This window comes from Dermacentor andersoni, chromosome 10 (genome assembly GCF_023375885.2).
Source record: "Dermacentor andersoni chromosome 10, qqDerAnde1_hic_scaffold, whole genome shotgun sequence".
Lineage (NCBI taxonomy): Eukaryota > Metazoa > Arthropoda > Arachnida > Ixodida > Ixodidae > Dermacentor > Dermacentor andersoni.
Genome location: NC_092823.1, coordinates 16,917,184 through 16,934,652, shown reverse-complemented (window position 1 = coordinate 16,934,652; position 17,469 = coordinate 16,917,184). Strand labels below are relative to the sequence as shown.

Below are 17,469 nucleotides of genomic sequence, written 5' to 3'. Positions count from 1 at the left end.
AATAAGACGACACTCTTCCAACCATGTGGTCTATTGTCTGTAAAAGCACCACTATGCAGGGTGTCCTATTTAACATGAGGCAAACTGTAAAATAAAAAAAAGCACAAGGAAAACTGGTATAGTATACAATTATGATAATGCATGTTAGGTCATCACTCCTCTTCCACCACAAGGATAATTTATATGTACTAATTATCTTGTTAATTGGACAGTATTAAACAACTTTTTTATTTCTTTAATTCAGGGCATGACTTAAGTAAAGCATATGTTATGGGGTTTTACGTGCCAAAACCACATTCTGATTATGAGGCACGCCGTAGTGGAGGACTCTGGAAATTTCGACCACCTGGGGTTCTTTAACGTGCACCTAAATCTAAGTACACGGGTGTTTTCGCATTTCGCCCCCATCGAAATGCGGCCGCCGTGGCCGGGATTTGATCCCGCGACCTCGTGCTCAGCAGCCCAACACCATAGCCACTGAGCAACCACGGCGGGTAGGGCATGACTTCCAACGGGCAAGCACACTTCATTCAGACATTTTCTTTGCATGAGTTGCAATGATTTGCATTCATGATTTTTTTTGTGGTCTGCTCATAGCGTGTAAATTATAAAAAGTGCCCGCTTGCTGTGACTCCAATAGCCTCAAAAGCAATTTGAAGGAACGAAAATAATCCGATTTGAACAGAGTGCCCTCAGCACCATTCAGACTTTCCATCAATCATTGCATTGCTAAGTGACAATTTTGAAAGCATCACACGCAGATCTTTGTCATGTCTTGATGTCCTATGTAGATGTTCCTGAACATTACAAGCCTAGCCTCAGCTGCAACACATTTTATTCATGCTACCAGTGGGAACCTGACTCATTGGCACCCTTAACATGTTCCTCCTGGTCAGTGCCAAGTATTTACACTGAGCCAGGCCACTCATTCAGATCTGCTATCTCTGCGCTGTCAAATTGTAGACAAGCCCATTTACCCTGGCACAACTCGCCATCATTCTGTCCAGCGGCTGAAATGTGAAAGAACAGCTAGAGAAGTGCACTACTTACCATCAACGTCAACCACATGCTTCAGCGCAGACAAAGGGTTGTCCGGCCTTTGAAAATCAGCAACTGAATAGGGGGCATTGGGGAAAAGGGCATTGGACTATTCATTTTATCCGCACCACGTAAAGGGATGAAAAGCACAGAACATGCAACAGTTGATGCTATTGATCGCAAAAAACAAGGCTTTTACTCAGAGGCTGGTTATTTGTGCTTGTTAGTAACAGCACGTACATGACTTTTACGATGTTAGATTTTTCAGTGCAAAGAATATTTTCCTTATACGCAATGTATAGTTGAGCTCCACTACATAACATTTCATGTTTATGTCTATTATAATCGCTGGGTTGAAAAATTTGCACACTTACTCTACATAGGAAAACTATCAGAAAAATGTGCACATTTATGAATAGTGACTATTAAATTGCAGGACCAAACTGAATAATTCAGTTCATTAAAAAAAAATTTTCAATATTTGCATACACTAACGTGCTTGTCATTCACATCCAAGCAAGACAAACTGTTCACAAGAACAGAGAGACTGGAAGTGATGAACAACGATAAATGCTGCTGGAGACTTGTCTTTGGTGGGGCACTCATTGACAGTGACAAGCCCCCTTCAAGGAAGCATTTCCTCCAGCAGGAGGCATACCATGTTCACCCACTGTCGATCGTCACGAACACCAGAGCATGCCAAAGAGTATTGATGGTGCAGCCGGATACAGTTTCCAAGCTGGCAGTGTTCTGAAGCTGGTTGGTATAAAATACTTGTCTATTGTAGTAACTAAACATTCACAGAGTATTAATATTTTGTGCACGGTGAACAGGTATATATACATATACAACACAATTTGTCACTGTATGCTTGGTGTCTGTACAGCAGAAATCCCAATTATGCTTCTAAGGAACGAAGCATGCGTGCCTGCCAAAAGCCAATGTAAGTGCCAGTATCCATGTCCAGTGCTAGCCTATCCTGCATTTTCAACCTTCACAATGAAGGTGATGAAGTGCAAAGGTGCTGAATGCCATGGCCAACCACTGTTTTTGAAACCCTATTGACATTGATGCCATCCAAACACACGAAAGAGTAGTAATATATTCCTTTTTTTTCTATTTGGTGGGCTTCTTTCAAGCCTGGGAAAAAATTTCACTGGGTTTTTCTGAGCACGCGCTACAACTTTTCAAATAAAAAAGAAATAGTGAGTTGTAACTCAACACAACTACAATATGTGTGCATGTGCAATCAGACAAGCCAAACACCTGACATGCATCCGACACCCGACAAAAAACACCCGACATGCATCTGTGTGTGTGCATGTGCACACACACACACAGATGCATGTCGGGTGTTTCAACAAAGAATAAGTAATATTTATTAATATTTTCATCAGAGTTACAATGTCAGAGGTAGTTGGACAATGGGTGATAAAGGTGCCTTATTACTCGGAAATTTGAAGCAAGTTGTCCATACAACCGTGAGCATAAGTGTACAGACAATGGGTTGGTCTGTGCACTTTGAAGGTTTGTCACCAATCTAAAGTTGGGTACCACAGTCCAAACTTAACAAAGTCAAGTCAACAAAATGCTGGACAAAAACATCATTGAGCCGTCTTCCGAGTCCCTGGGCATGAACTGTAGTGTTGGTTAAGAAGAAGGATGGCTCGTGGAGCTTCTGTGTAGACTATCGCCATCTGAACAACATTACTAAGAAGGACGTCTACCCGCTCCCACGTATAGACGACGCCCTTGACTGCCTCCACAGTTCCAGCTATTTCTCTTCCATTGATCTTCGTTCTGGATACTGGCAGATTGCTGTTGACGATATGGACAGAGAAAAAACCACGTTCATCACACCTGATGGCCTATACCAATTTAAAGTAATGCCGTTTGAACTATGCGACGCCCCTGCCACCTTTGAGCTTGTGATGGACTCCTTGCTCCAAGGTTTCAATTGGTCCACATGCCTCTGCTACCTCAACGACGTCATCGTCTTCTCGCCCACGTTCGACACTCACGTTGCGTGTCTAACAGCTATACTTGATGCATTTCGAAAGGCAAAGCTGCAACTTAACTCGTCCAAATGTCGTTTCGACCGCCGCTAAATTACTGTTCTGGGCCACCTCGTTGACGCTTCCGGAGTACAGCCTGATCCCTACAAAACTCGCGCTGTCCGAGACTCTCCGGTTCCGAAGACAGCCGCAGACGTTCGAAGTTTTGTAGGGCTGTGCTCGTACATTCGTCGTTTTGTTCCAGATTTTGCTACAATTGCTAGGCCCCTAACTAATCTTTTGAAGAAAGGCGTACAATTCTCGTGGGGCACTGCAGAAGCCGCCGCCTTCTCTCGTCTCGTCACTCTTCTCTCCTCACCACCCATTCTCGCCCACTTCGACCCTGATGCCCCTACAGAATTGCGTACAGATGCCAGCGGTCATGGCGTAGGTGCAGTCTTAGCCCAGCGTCAGCGTGGCAAGGATCGCGTTATTGCTTATGCGAGCCACCTCCTCACACCATCGGAGCGCAACTATTCCATTACGGAACGACAATGCCTTGCTGTAGTCTGGGCGGTTGCGAAGTTCCGTTTTTACCTTTACGGCCGCCCTTTTTCCATAGTCACTGACCATCATGCTCTCTGCTGGCTCTCATCGCTAAAGGATCCTACAGGCCGGCTTGGTCGATGGGCTTTGAGGCTACAAGAATTTTCATATTCCGTGGTCTACAAGTCTGGCCGCCTGCACCAAGACGTTGACAGCTTGTCATGTTACCCTGTTGACGACCCTGATTCCTCCAATATTACCAGTGCTGCTTGTGTATTCTCTGTGTCACAGCTGCTTCATTTCGCCGACGAGCAACGTCGTGACACCTACATCACAGCACTCATCGACTGTTTTGAGCGCTCTCCGGGCGACGCCACTCTACGCCTCTTTGTCCTCCGCGACGGTACTCTGTACCGTCGTAACCTTCATCCGGACGCCTCTGAGTTCCTACTTGTCATACCTAAACACCTCCGCTCAACCGTTCTACAAAAGCTTCATGACGCACCAACGGCGGGACACCTTGGCGTATCTTGAACCTATGACCGTGTACGTCGCTGCTTGTGAACTTTGCCAACGACGCATGAAGCCTTCCCAGCTCCCCGCTGGTTACCTACAGCCACTTGACATCCCTGCCGAGCCCTTCCATCGTGTCGGCTTAGACCTTCTCGGCCCATTTCTGGAATCTACATCAGGAAACAAGTGGGTTGCAGTCGCGGTGGACTACGCGACCCGCTATGCTGTAACCCGCGCTCTTCCGACCAGTTGCGCAACTGATGTTGCGGACTTCCTCCTGCATGATATCGTTTTGATCCATGGTGCTCCGCGTCAATTGCTAACAGACTGTGGTTGTACGTTCTTAGTCAAAATCATTGACGACATCATGCGTGCCTGCTCAATAAAGCATAAATTTACCACCTCCTACCACCCTCAAACGAATGGCCTTACTGAGCGTTTGAACCGCACCCTTATAGACATGCTATCCAAATACGTTTCAGACGACCACTGTGACTGGGACCAGGCTCTACCTTACATTACATTTGCGTATAACTCTTCCCGTCTCGAAACTGCTGGCTTTTCGCGTTTTTACCTCTTGTATGGCCGTGAACCGACGCTACCACTGGACACTGTGCTTCCATCCACCACAGCTTCAACTAGTGCTTATGCCCGTGATGCTATCGCCCATGCTGGCCATGCTTGCCAACTTGCGCGCACTCGTCTACAAGTCTCTCAAGGCAAACAAAAGCAACGCTACGACCTCCGTCACCGTGATGTCCATTTTGTCCCCGGCACCCTCGTGTTGCTTTGGTCAACATCGCGTAAAGTTGGCCTTTGTGAAAAACTGCTTTCCTGCTACACAGGCCCACATCGCGTGCTTCGCCAAGTAACCGATGTCACCTACGAAATCGCTCTAGCCACGCCCACTACGTCCTCCATTGTGACAACCAGTGACATTATCCACGTCGCCCGACTCAAACCCTACAACTGTCCACCCGCCTTGGATATTTAACAGCACCGTGATAGCGCTTTTGCCACCGGGGGGTAGTATTACGATATCATCGAGCGATGCTCAAGGGACGAGCCGCCGCGAGGACGACGAAGAAGTGGGTCTGTGCCCTTGGCGCGAGCGAGTGTCGGCCTGGCGATCTGTCTCCAGTGTAAATAGCCTGTATATAGACTCTTTAATCTGTGTCTTTCCACACGTAACAATATGAACACCACATTGCAATCATTAATTTTCAATTGCAAGTCTAAGGAATCAAGAAACAACATTTTTTTTCCAAGAAACCTGCGCTCCATACACTTTTGCCAAGTGTGTCATGACATATAAATCTGCTAGATCTGCAAAAAGTGCGATTTCCTTCAGAGCTGCAGTGTGACAATCTCTGGGTGCATGAAACCGAAACTGAAAGGCCAGAGCATGCACATAGCCACGCTTTCGAATAAACGTCACTGGGCGGAGGGGAGTGCCCACACTTCCCACTAATCATAGCCATTAGAACAGAAAGTACGAGACTGTTACATGTAAACAGTACAAAACGTTAACAAAATAAGGCCCCGGTTCCCGTGACTCGCTTGGCTCATTAGTGTACACATGCTAACAGGCATCACAGGAGACAAGGTGCACTTACCAGTCATATGGATTGGTTCTGCTCTTGCTTCTGGTGATCCGACCGTAAGCCGCGCTGTGCTTTTGGCAACTCCTCTTTGAAGGTTGACAGGACCGTTGATCAATCCCTGTACTCTCTCTCCAGCACTCGCTGCATGCTGGTGCCTGTCACCCACAAGTGTGTAGACCGAACTTATTTGGATGGAGCTGGTAAGGTCGCTAGGTCCAGCGGCTCCTGTTTCACTTTGGCGCACGTTCACATCTCTCACACTGCCGATGAATGATGACTGATGACGACCATCCAATCCGATACATGCCACGTTTTGCATGCTGGTTTGGTGCCCCTCCAGACCATCTTTCAGCACCCGCACATTTTTTTCTTGAGCGGCCTCACACTGCTGACCATCGCAGAGACCTGCTTGGATGAATTGCTGCACTGTTCCACCATCGGGACTGGTTGCTACCACCGTCTGCACTGCCCCGCTCTCTAGCCAGTTTACAGTTCCCGCACCAGTGGATCCCGAGGCCTTCTGAATATCGCCGGCTAGACCTTGTTTCGGGCGGATGGGTCTCAGACCAGCAACACTGTTGCTTGCTGCCACCACTGTGGCCTTCACCGCTGTGCTGCGCTGCCGATTCCCATCCTCCACAGTGTCATTGACCGAGGCCAGTGGAAGATGCGCCGGTGCGTATTCTCCTTGACCCATGTCATGCTGGGGTTCAGATTGGACATTTGAGCAGGCCGAGCTCTGGCACAGGGTGGAACTGCTGGCATGTTCTTCTCTCCCTTCCTGACAAGTTCTGTTTTCTATGTCGACGGGGATCAGACGACTTACAAATACCTCGGGCGCCCCTTCAGCTGTCATTGGTATCGCCTCGTGGTCGTGTCCACCTACAGCAGTCGCACATTCTGCATCCTCCCCTGGCCAAGCAGAGAAGCTGTATGATTCAACCGCACCCACTGTGTGCCTACGATTTGCCATGCTGCTGCACAATGTCGTTGCAAGAACGAGATCGGACGAGTGTGCTTTCGGCTTCTCTGCTACCCCTTGTCGGTGTCCAATTTCAACTCCTGCACAGTCTTTGTTTGAGTGACTAACAGCAGCAACATTTTTTTCTTGCACTAGTTGCATGGTGTCTGCTCTGGCGGCTTGCTGGCATCCAGTAGGTGCCAAACTTTGGTTCGAAGAGCTGGAGAGCCAGTATTTGCCCGAGGTTTCAACAGCTGCATGGTCATCCAAAAAGCTCATTAGTGGCCTATTTGGTACATGAAGAACACAGTCTGGCTGCTAAGGGAATGCATGCCAAAACAAAGCAAAGAGATAAACATCAGTGACAACACTGGCGGCACTTCCAAATGAGTTTTTTAGGATACGGGCCCGTGTATACTGCAGCAATGGATGCACAGGAAATACAGGATAACCTAACACGATAACCAACAGTCAAAGCATCTGAATTGCCACCAGTGTCATTGTCCCCGATTTTCTCTCTGTTTCTGCGCGCATTTTTTAAGAGGCAACCAGGCTATTCTACATGTTCTATCTAGGGACGTATTCTCGGATGGTCACATGCAGAGATATTGCTTTCAGTGCGTGCTGACTGGTTGGTTGAACAAAACCATTCGAGTCATACACTGTGCCATGTACTGCATTACGCAAAAATGGTAGTATCGCCGAAAGTGATCGTTCAAAACCTAGAGTCAAATAGCTTGGCGGCAATTCATAGTGCAAACAATACCAGAGCAAAATGTGGAAAAAGAACACAGCACAACTGAGTTTGAGCTTTTCGTTCTTTCAACAATATGAACCAATTATTCCAGCACACACATAAAAACATCATCAATAGCAAAAACACATGCAAAGATACAAAGACAAGCAAGGATTTAGAGACCACTGCATCAGCCAACATTTTCAGTATCTTGTGGCACAACCGCGCAATTTGTAATTCTGTCAGCACACTGCACTGGTAGAACCCGCAGACATGGGCCATGACGCTCCATGTCCAGCTACACGCACAGGCTGCGAAGAAGAAAATTTCGTCGCATTTGTGGCCCTTGGATGGTTGCACGTGACTGTACACTTAAAACATGCTTGACCACAGTGCACAGAGAAGAAAACATGTGCAATATGAATTGCAGTGTCTTGACACACCACAAAAGTAAATGCATATGGTTTGCAACTAATTTCACTTTGCAAGACGAGACTATGCAAAGGACTTGGCAGAGGATGAGATTCACATTGGGAACAGAGAAACACATCACCACTTGAACATTCTATTCTTAATATGAATGTATTTCCCAACCAGATGAGATGTCGGTAAATAACAATTGTGTGAGCACCAACCACTGTGCCTGTGGAACAAACCTAATGGAATGACCTTATTTGCAAAACAAAAAAGAAAAATTATCTCATACTCTGGTCTGTGTCCTGGGATCCAGAATCCTCCTGGGTATCTGGTAGTCACCAGAAATGAAAAGTACAGACGTGCAGAATGCTTGAAACAATAACCACCAAGTTTCTTTCATTGCTTGCGGAAAGAACCTGGTTTTCTTGAAGTAAAGTAGGTAAAACTAGATGCTGCATAAGTGACCACCTAAGAGAACACTACAACAATGTAAAAAAACATGTTCAATGGATGACTTGCCCTTAGCTGTAATGTGTGTAGTTGTGAACTGCTTTTTGCCCAGCGTAGTTTTCAGCAGAAGCAGTGACAAGCTTGCATGCAAAATACCAGGAGTGGTGGGGTTCTGGTAGTGTGAGCACCACATCTGTGCAACCTCCGCAGAACTTTCAGCTATCCCAAGGATGCAGAGTGCAACAGAGCGACTTTTTGACGAGGACAAAACTGAAGATCAGATAACGAGAAGCATTCATTCGTTCATTCCTTTATTTCAGCATTCATCTTTAAATGTACTAATGCTAGCACAATGCTAGGACAGGAGCAAAAAGCCGTTATTTTAAGCAGCTTGACTGACGCCCCTGCCCCTACAGTATTTGGCTGCAGACAGTGCATTGATGCATAAAATATATTTTCTGTGTTGTCCTTACACTGCTTGTCCTTGCCTGTTCTTCAGCTTGGTCCTCGTCAAAAAGTCATGCAGTTATAACTTTGAATAATGCAGAACCAACTAGCCAAATATTTTGGATTTCCCAAGGAACCGAATTGTGTATGTCAAAATAAGAAGCTGCACTATAGATATAGATTACTGAAATGAAATCTTTGTCACAGTTAGCACTCCTGTATCGTCTCCCTTTCTGATCGTCTAAGTGTATCTGCAGAACAATCTATCAAACGGCTTTTCCATGTTTGCTTCTGTTTACTCTATTCCTGGAAGAAGGCGTTCAGTGATAATTGAGTGCTTTCCATGAACTCTACCAACATATCTCCTCTAGTATATATAGAGTCAATGCCATAATTACTGATTAACTGCATAATCTCAGGTTAAATCTGAGATTTATGAGGGAGGTACTGTCTATACTACGTCAGGGAGGTTAATTCCTGTTCCAATGACAGTCTTTTTTTCTTTCTTTTATGAAACTCAGTGGGCCTTGCTAATGCTACTACACCCGGATTTGTATAGCAATCTCGGCATTGTTTCATTCTAGGTTTGAAAAATGAAGCAAGTTGGACGAGAATTTTAATGAAGGACATGATTAGAGGAGCCCAATGAACCTCCTATACCCCTTTCCATACATTCTATATCTTACTACGTATCTCCATGAATCAAGTCTTTTCCATAAATGTTGTGGGAAAAGTCTGTGACCAAAGCTTGATAGTCAAAGAACACAATGGAAGAACGCCATTATTCCCATTAACCTCTTCAGATCCTGTCCATTCCTGTGGACAACAGCTTCCATCATTTTCAAAAGTTAAGCCAGGAATGATAAGCTAAAATAATCCGGTGTAAAAAAGATAAATGAAGGCAACACCACGTGTCAAGTGTGTAATAATATTGTTGCCGCTAGTATAGTAAAACCTAAACCGTACCCACTTAAAACAGTACTTCCGTTTTAAAAGTAGCAAAGTCAAATCCCTGACTCAGTGGCCATTGAACGCAACGTGTTTTGTATACGCATAAACTGTACCAGCTTATTACGTACGTATCGGTTAACACATAGTATTCCCACTTTTCGTCATGTAAGCACGGCGGTGCGTCGTCTCCATCCTGGCAGAATGACAAGCCTCAGAGATTGGAACCGTGGTTCAGAACAACGGCCTCCAAGCACCCTGTGCATTTGCGCATGAAGCCACACGAACATCAACATCATTTCGGCGCCGTGTCAGAGAGCGACGAGACGTTCATTTGAGGGATCGCCAGCCATTTGTGCGCAGGTGCAAGTAAGAGTGGGCTGAAAGAGAAAATCTGGGGGCTTTTGCTCCTTGAATATATGAGGTGTGTTCAAAAAGAAACCAAACTTTTGAAATAGTGCGCAAACCAGCAGAGGGAGCGCGCTGCAGCTACTCAGTGCATGTAACGGCAGGTATAGACAACAAACTGCCATTTGTCGCATTTTGCTCTGACCGTTAGTTGGTGAGCTACAGCCGCTGAAGTGAGCAGATGAACAAGCTGTTCTTCGGATTGGTGCCGAAGTGACAATGAAGGAATTGGAAGAACAGAGTGTGTGTGTGTGTAAAGTTCTACTACAAACTAGGGAAAACTTTCACAGAGACATTTCAGTTGCTTAGCCAAGCATACAGGAAGGACTCTACGAGTTGCACACAGTGCTATGATTGGTTCAAGCGTTTTGAACACGGAAGAATGTCGGTTGGGGACGATCCCAAGCTTGGACGACCTTCCACATCCACCGATGACCATGTTGACAGAGTTTGAACTGCGATTCGTGGAAATCTTCGTTTGACTGTTCGAGAAGTCGCTGACGAAGTGGGTATTAGCGTAGGATCATGTCATGAAATTTTGAGTGACAAACTTGGGATGCATCGTGTCAGTGCAAAATTCATGCTGCGTTTGTTGACTGAAGAATAGAAGCAGACCCGTGTTGAAATCAGCCAGGAACTGCTCACCGTTGCCAATGATGAATGCTTTCTTAAGAACATCATAACAGGCGATGAGACATGGGTTTATGGCTATGATGTTCAAGCGAAAGTGCAGTCATCGCAGTGGGTGGCCAAAGGTTCTCTTCATTCAAAAAAAGCATGCATGAGTCGGTCAAAAATGAAGGTGATGTTGGCAGTGTTTTTTGACTGTAAAGGCATTGTCCATCAGAAATTTGTGCCACATGGTCAGATGGTAAACAAAGAAGTTTACCAGGGAATCCTAGCCCGTTTGAGAGATTCTGTGCGCAGTAAGAGGCCTGAATTGTGGGAAAATCAGGCTTGGATGTTGCATCATGACAATGTCCCGGCTCAGGCGTTGCTCCTTCTCTGAAACACCACACTCCTGTTGTGCCCCACCCACCATATTCTCCGGACCTAGCCCCAGCAGACTTTTTTCTATTCCCCAAGCTGAAGACCACCTTGAAAGGACGTCGTTTTCAAACCGTAGAGGAGATCCAGGACAATGGGAGAAGAGACCTGCGCATCATTTCAGAAAGTGTGTTCCAGGAGGCTTTCCAAAAATGGAAGAAAAGATGGGAAGAGTGCATTGCCAGTAGAGGGGACTACTTTGAAGGGGACAGCACTTAAAATGTACCATAAGCAGTAAAGGTGTCACAGCAAAAGTTCGGTTTCTTTTTGAACACACCTCGTATGACTCTGCCTAGGCACTACGGAGGAGGTTTCTTGGACCTTTTTGTGTTTCTAAGCGCGTGTTGTAGGCATTTGTCTTGATTTGTCCCTAGGCGTGCCTGCATTGTGGAGTGTGGTTGAGTTTGGTTACGCTCGGACGCTGGCTGCCGGCGCGGTAAAATAGGCGATGCAGTGGGCACCGACTCCCGATTTGGCAACCACTGTGTCAGACAGACTGTCTCACACCTTCGGCGCTCATGCTAAGTAAGTCGTGGCGGATCATAGCTTTCTCATGCCTTACAGCAATGTACCTTGTAAATAACATCACAGATGTTTCTGTGGGAGCAGTAGCGACCGTAGTAGAGCCTGGGCCGCATATGGCTGAAAGGCCGCCGGTGACCAACCGTTTGGTCGCAGCCGAAAATTGGGGGTTCGGCACTGCGACTACAATTTTCGTCGCAAATGACTTAAGTCGCACTTCCAGTGCAATTAAAATTGCATCATGTTGTGGCAACTGACACCACCAAGGGGCGTGCGATGTTCAATAAAAAAGCAGAGCGCACGACCTGTGCAGTTGGTGTGTCTAAACCCCTCACAGCGACCACTGTGTCTTCATTGCTGTGCGCTATGGCCGTGGGTCCGGTAACTACAATTCAGGTCACTACACATGTGAAACAGGCTTGACTCAGCACCAGTGCCACAGGCACGAGAAGGTTTGTCCGAAGTACATTCAGAGGAAAAGTTCTGACTAGTGTTGCAGAAGTCGTGGGGTGTGGTAGTGCTGAACTTAGCGTCACAAGTTGGTAGCTGGATGTAATTATATTTATTCAATCGTGTTTTTTACTAATTGTAACATGTTATTATTTCGCATTATTGGCGGCGCCTCCAGGACTCCAATGTGGCAACGTGGACACTAAAGCTAGAACCCAGACTAGTCCGTGGCTTGGGGCTTGCCGAGGCCTGCGCATGCCAGGGGTGTATAAGACCGGTTGTTCACTATCACAGACAGCCAATTTTATGTGAACCCCCCCTGGCATGCTTCAGCCTCCGCTACCCCAACACACGGGCCGCCCTGCCTCCAGCTTTGATCCCCCTGCTACCCCTTGGGTGCCCTGGAGATCCTGCGCCGCCTGCTTTATTATAACCTCAGGTGCTCTCCCGAGGCCTCCGTCTGCCAGTTACAGGTGGCTTCCTGGAGCAGTATTTGTAAAAAGTCCACTCGATCGTCGCAACAAAAAAAGCGACCTGCGACTTATGCAACACCAGTCAGAACCTTGCCCCTTCAGACACAGTGATCACCAAATGGGGCGTCCGTGCCCACTGCCCCGCTGCACGGGCAGCCAGCAGTGGAGCGTAAACAAACTCAACCGCACTCCGCAACACCGGCATGTTTAGGGGACAAACACATACAACACACACTAAGAAACCCCCTCTGTGGTGCCTAGGCCGAGTCATATATTTAAGGAGCAAATGCCCCCAGATTTTCTCTCTCACGCCCGCTCTTACACCTGTGCACGGAGAGGGTTGTGGTGTCGTGCAAACAAGGACTCGCATCATGCCGAAGGTTGGACAAAAAAGACGCCGGGTTCTCAGCATAGAAGAAAAATTAGACACTGTTCGTGCTATTGAACTTGACATGAAGAAGTCAGCGCTGGCACATGACAGGAATCTACTGTTGACTACGGTGTGTGGCATTTGGAATGAGAAGCAGTTCCTTGGTAGCGTTGCTGCGACTGCGAGATGTCAGCTACAAGGTTCAACTACAGGCGGGGGGGGGGGGTTCATTCAAACTTTCAGGCAGTGTTTGGCGAGTCCTTTTGCAGGGACCTTTCAGTAGCAGAATTAGCTCACCTAAAAATTTGTCGGAGTAGCTTTGCTCAAAACATGGTCCAGACTGACGACCCTTCACTAGCAGCAGGTGTTGGAGGGTTGTGTTGCACATCAGTGAGCTGAATTCAGTCCTAGTTTTTCGCACATGCTAAAAATACTCTCACACACTGTGTAGCTATGCGGTATCATGATTAAATTCAGCATCACCTTAGCAACTCGGTGAAACATGTTTTCCATCAGTGTTTTTCATTTTTCCAACCATAGACCACTGCACATCCCACCTTTTTTCATTCAGAATGTCCTCTGGAAGACTGAACGCCTGTAGAGTGGCAAACTCAGCTTCGAGAGCATCTAAAGCGTCTTCAGGAGATTCATTGGAATCTCGGGGCAGCAGCTGAGGGAAACTCTGAATAAAGAAACGAAGACTCGAGAGCGATGCCTGTGAAATAAATTTCAGGTTGGCCACCTTCGCATCCTTCAGAGTTGCGTTTCAGAGTTGCATCCACATCTATAACACTTCGCCTCGTCGCATTTCGGAAACATTTTCCGTAGAAGAGGCCCAACGTGGTCGGTGACAATAAGGGGTAGGTTGTGTTCGGCGAGGAATCTCGTAAACAGGCACTCCACATGTATGATATTGTCGTCGCAGTTGTTCCGGAGAAAGTTCACTATGTTGTCTTGCTGCTCAGTGGTGCGAACATAGCTTTGATGCTTCGCTGAAGAAATGTGCAGTTTGAAGTCACCTTTGCCACCGTGAGGCACGCTGACGTCACATCCACGCATTGTACAATATGCAAAATGTTCTCCTTTTCTTCATGTCATAAAGCACGGAAATTCAGAAGTGTAAGATCGCAAAAACTTCTGCAAATTCCTTTCCTTGGGCTTTGATAGTGCTGTGGCATCAAGCACACAAGGTTTCTAACTTTGCATGGTGCACCGCACACACGGCCTAGCCAACACTAATCATACACACAAACAGCTGTAACAATGCACCATGGAGGAATGCAGGCACGAAATGCAAGAGCTACATTGGCTCTGGTTTTGGTTGGCTTACTAGGCACCGTAGTCGGCTGCTTAGTCGATGACACCGATGGTGTTAGTGCAGCCGTTGTTGGTGATGCTGATGATTACGATGTGGCTGCAAATTCCGCGGTGCCGGTTTCGCAAAAACCATTATTGCGCGAACAGCGACAACTTTTCGGGAGATATAAGACAGTGATCGTACAATCGGAAAGTTCAGTAAAAAATCGGGCGTCTCTCAGGCGAATCAGGAGGGTTGGCAGGTATGCATCTCTACATTTTTGTTGGGTCTGAGAGGGTTAATATTGTTAAGGGGAGAATTTAATCAACAGTAAACAGCTAGCACTTGTCTAATCAGGACTGCACAGGGCACACACACAGGTTTTAGCAGGTCTTTCAGTCCAACAGGGCTCTGACCCAGCCCCACTAAATCCGTCTTCGCCACTGTTCGTGACATTATCCCCGCTGGTGAAGCACCGTCCTGGTGCTCGGTGCGGTCAAAATGGGTCATCACAGTTGTAATGCTTGATGTCACTTCGTGGTGTGGCCATCGATGAAGTGTATGCCACGGGAGTTATCTCATAGGTGACAGGAGTCACCTGGCGCAGGCACGCGGTAGGGCCTGACATGACGACATAGGAGCCAGAGAAAGACAAAAGAGCCTGGTGGAAAAGCAGTATCCCGGTGTCAATGATCGTAAATGGACTTTTGTGCAGTCTGCGATGACAAGAGCCGAGTGCGGGCTACTGTGCGCGTAATGAGCGCACAGTAGAAGTCACAGTAGCGGCACCGTAGGCACAGTAGCGCATAGAAAGCCGTGGACGTGGACGCCTGATCAGAAGGGAGCCGGGTGTAAAATAGTAATAAGGGATGGCGGCCAAAGAGAAGGTAGAAGGGTGAGTAGCTGGCAGTGTCATGATGCGATGAGTTGCGCGCAAACGTAATGAACGGAACGGCAATGCCCAAATCGTAATGTTCCATCAGAAACATACATGGAAAGCATGTCGGTCAGTGTACGGCTGAGACGTTTGGTGAGGCCATTGGTGTGAGGGTGATACGAGGTGGTGAAGTTGTGACGAGTAACACATGATCGAAGTAAATCGTCAACCACACGAGACAGGAAGTAGCGACCGTGATCTGAGAGTAGGTGACGTGGAGCATCATGTTGGAGGATGATGTCGTACAGTAGGAAGTAGGCTATGCCCGCGGCGCAGGTGGTTGGCAACGCTTGAGTAAGTGCATACCGTGTGGTACAATCTGTAGCGACTGCAACCCATTTGTTGCCTTTCATGGAAATTTGGAAGGGGCCAAGCAAGTCCAGGCCCACTCGATAAAACGGCTCGGTTGGAACGTCAATTGGCAGAAGGAGACCAGCAGGCTGAGTCGCAGGTTTCTTGCACCGCTGACACAGGTCCCAAGATGCTACGTAGCGGCGAACGGAATTCTATGCGTCCATATATGTACGCATGGAATTTTGTGACAGCCCAGATGAGAGCTAGGCACTCCCGCTCAGTAATGGTGCAATTCTTTTCCGACTGTGACAGGAGGCGGCTAGCATATGATATAACACGGTTAGCTCCGTTCTGTGTTTGGGTGAGGATAGCACCTATGCCACGGCCGCTTGCGTCGGTGTGAAGCTCTGTTCTAGCAGCTGGGTCAAAATTAGCTCGCACAGGTGGTGATGTGAGGGCAGAAATCAGCAATGCAAAGGAAGCCGCTTGGTTCGCGCCCCAAGAAAATAAAGGTTGCATTCTTTTTGAGAAGGTCCATGAGGGGCTGAGCAATGTCTGCAAAGTTGAGAACAAATTGGCAAAAGTAGGAGCAGAGCCCAAGAAAGCTGCATACTTCATGCGTGGACTGCGGAACCAGGAACTCGCGGATGGCATGGACTTTGTCACAGTCTGGTTGGACAGCAGTAGCATCAACTAGGTGTCTAAGTAATTTGATCTGGCAGTGCCCAAAGGTGCACTTAGAGGAACTGAGCTATAGGCCAGCCAAACGAAATATGTCGAGAATGGCTGACAGACGAGGGAGGTGGCTTTCAAAGCTGGGCCAGAGAATGATGAAGTCGTCCAGATAACAAAGACAGGTCGACCACTTAAGACCGAATAGAAGAGTGTCCCTCATACGTTTGAAAGTTGTAGGTACGTTATACAACCTAAAGGCATGACCTAAAATTGGTAGAGGCCGTCAGGTGTGATGAAAGCAAGCCTTGCGGCTGCGATCATCAACGGGACTTTGCTAGTGATGAGAAATATCTGGCACCATGGAGGCAGTCGAGCGCATCATCAATTTGAGGGAGAGGTTACACATCCTTCTTTATTACCCGATTCAGATGTCGATGATTGATGCGAAACCGCCAGCTGTTGTCCTTCTTTTTCACAAGCACCACAGGGGCTGCCCAAGGGCTAGAGGAAGGCTCTATCCCGTCTTTGTCAAGCATTTTCTCTACCTCCTTTTGGATGACATGGCGCTCAGAGTGAGACACTCGGTAAGGGTGCTTGTGAAGGGGGCTGGCATTTCCAGTGTTGATGCAGTGGGCCACGACATGTGTACGGCCTAGTGGACTGTTTTCAACATCAAAAACGTCAAGGTAAGAAAATAGGACCGCACGGAGTCCTACACTTTAACAAGGTAAGAGGTTGAGGGATATCATATTGTTCAGAAGTGCCTTGGTTGGCACCGGTATGGCAGGGTGAGGCAAGGTCTCAGCATCAGCAGCGAAGGCAGAAACTACGTTCTTCCAGTGGTGATAGTTCGGCTAGTGAAATTCTTTGAGGAAGAATATAGGTCGAAGTAGAAAAGTTGAGGACTGGAAGCATCGTTGTGTTGTTGTCAACAACCCCAATGGTGTGAGGAAGTGCGATGTTGCACGAGAGGATCAGATCTGTGAGGGGAGCGACCACATAGTCACCATCAGGGACTGGGGGAAATGCTGACAGAAGGACGTAGGTAGCAGCCTGAGCAGGTAGTCATAGAAACTCCACAGAACGTAGGTCAGTGTTACGTGATGAAGCATCATCAGGACACAATGGCAGTTCGAGCTGCAAAATGCCGGTAAAACAATCGATGAGGGCAGAGTGGGAGGTCAATAAGTCAATACCAATAATGACATCATGTGGGCAAACGTCGAGAACAGCGAAGAGAACTGAAGTGTGGGGGTCGGCAACAGTAATTCGGGCAGCGCACATACCAAGAAGCGGTGTTTGGGTGCCGTCAGCTACTCACACAGTAAGAAAGACGGCAGGT

The 17,469-nt window shown here is 47.3% G+C and overlaps 1 protein-coding gene across 3 annotated transcripts in view; it reads right to left on the bottom strand.

Moving 5' to 3' along the window:
• The window catches only part of LOC126519316 (uncharacterized), a 111,272-nt gene that overhangs the window by 3,403 nt on the left and 90,400 nt on the right, over nucleotides 1-17,469 (bottom strand). For 2 of the 3 annotated variants that reach the window (XM_050168944.3, XM_050168943.3), the window contains exons 5-6: nucleotides 5,708-6,910; nucleotides 1,051-1,113 (exon numbers count right to left, since the gene is read on the bottom strand). In XM_050168944.3, the coding sequence (XP_050024901.1) occupies nucleotides 1,051-1,113; nucleotides 5,708-6,910 (1,266 nt within the window). The remainder of the gene's footprint in view (nucleotides 1-1,050; nucleotides 1,114-5,707; nucleotides 6,911-17,469) is intronic. The other variant, XM_055065267.2, reaches the window with a different exon arrangement.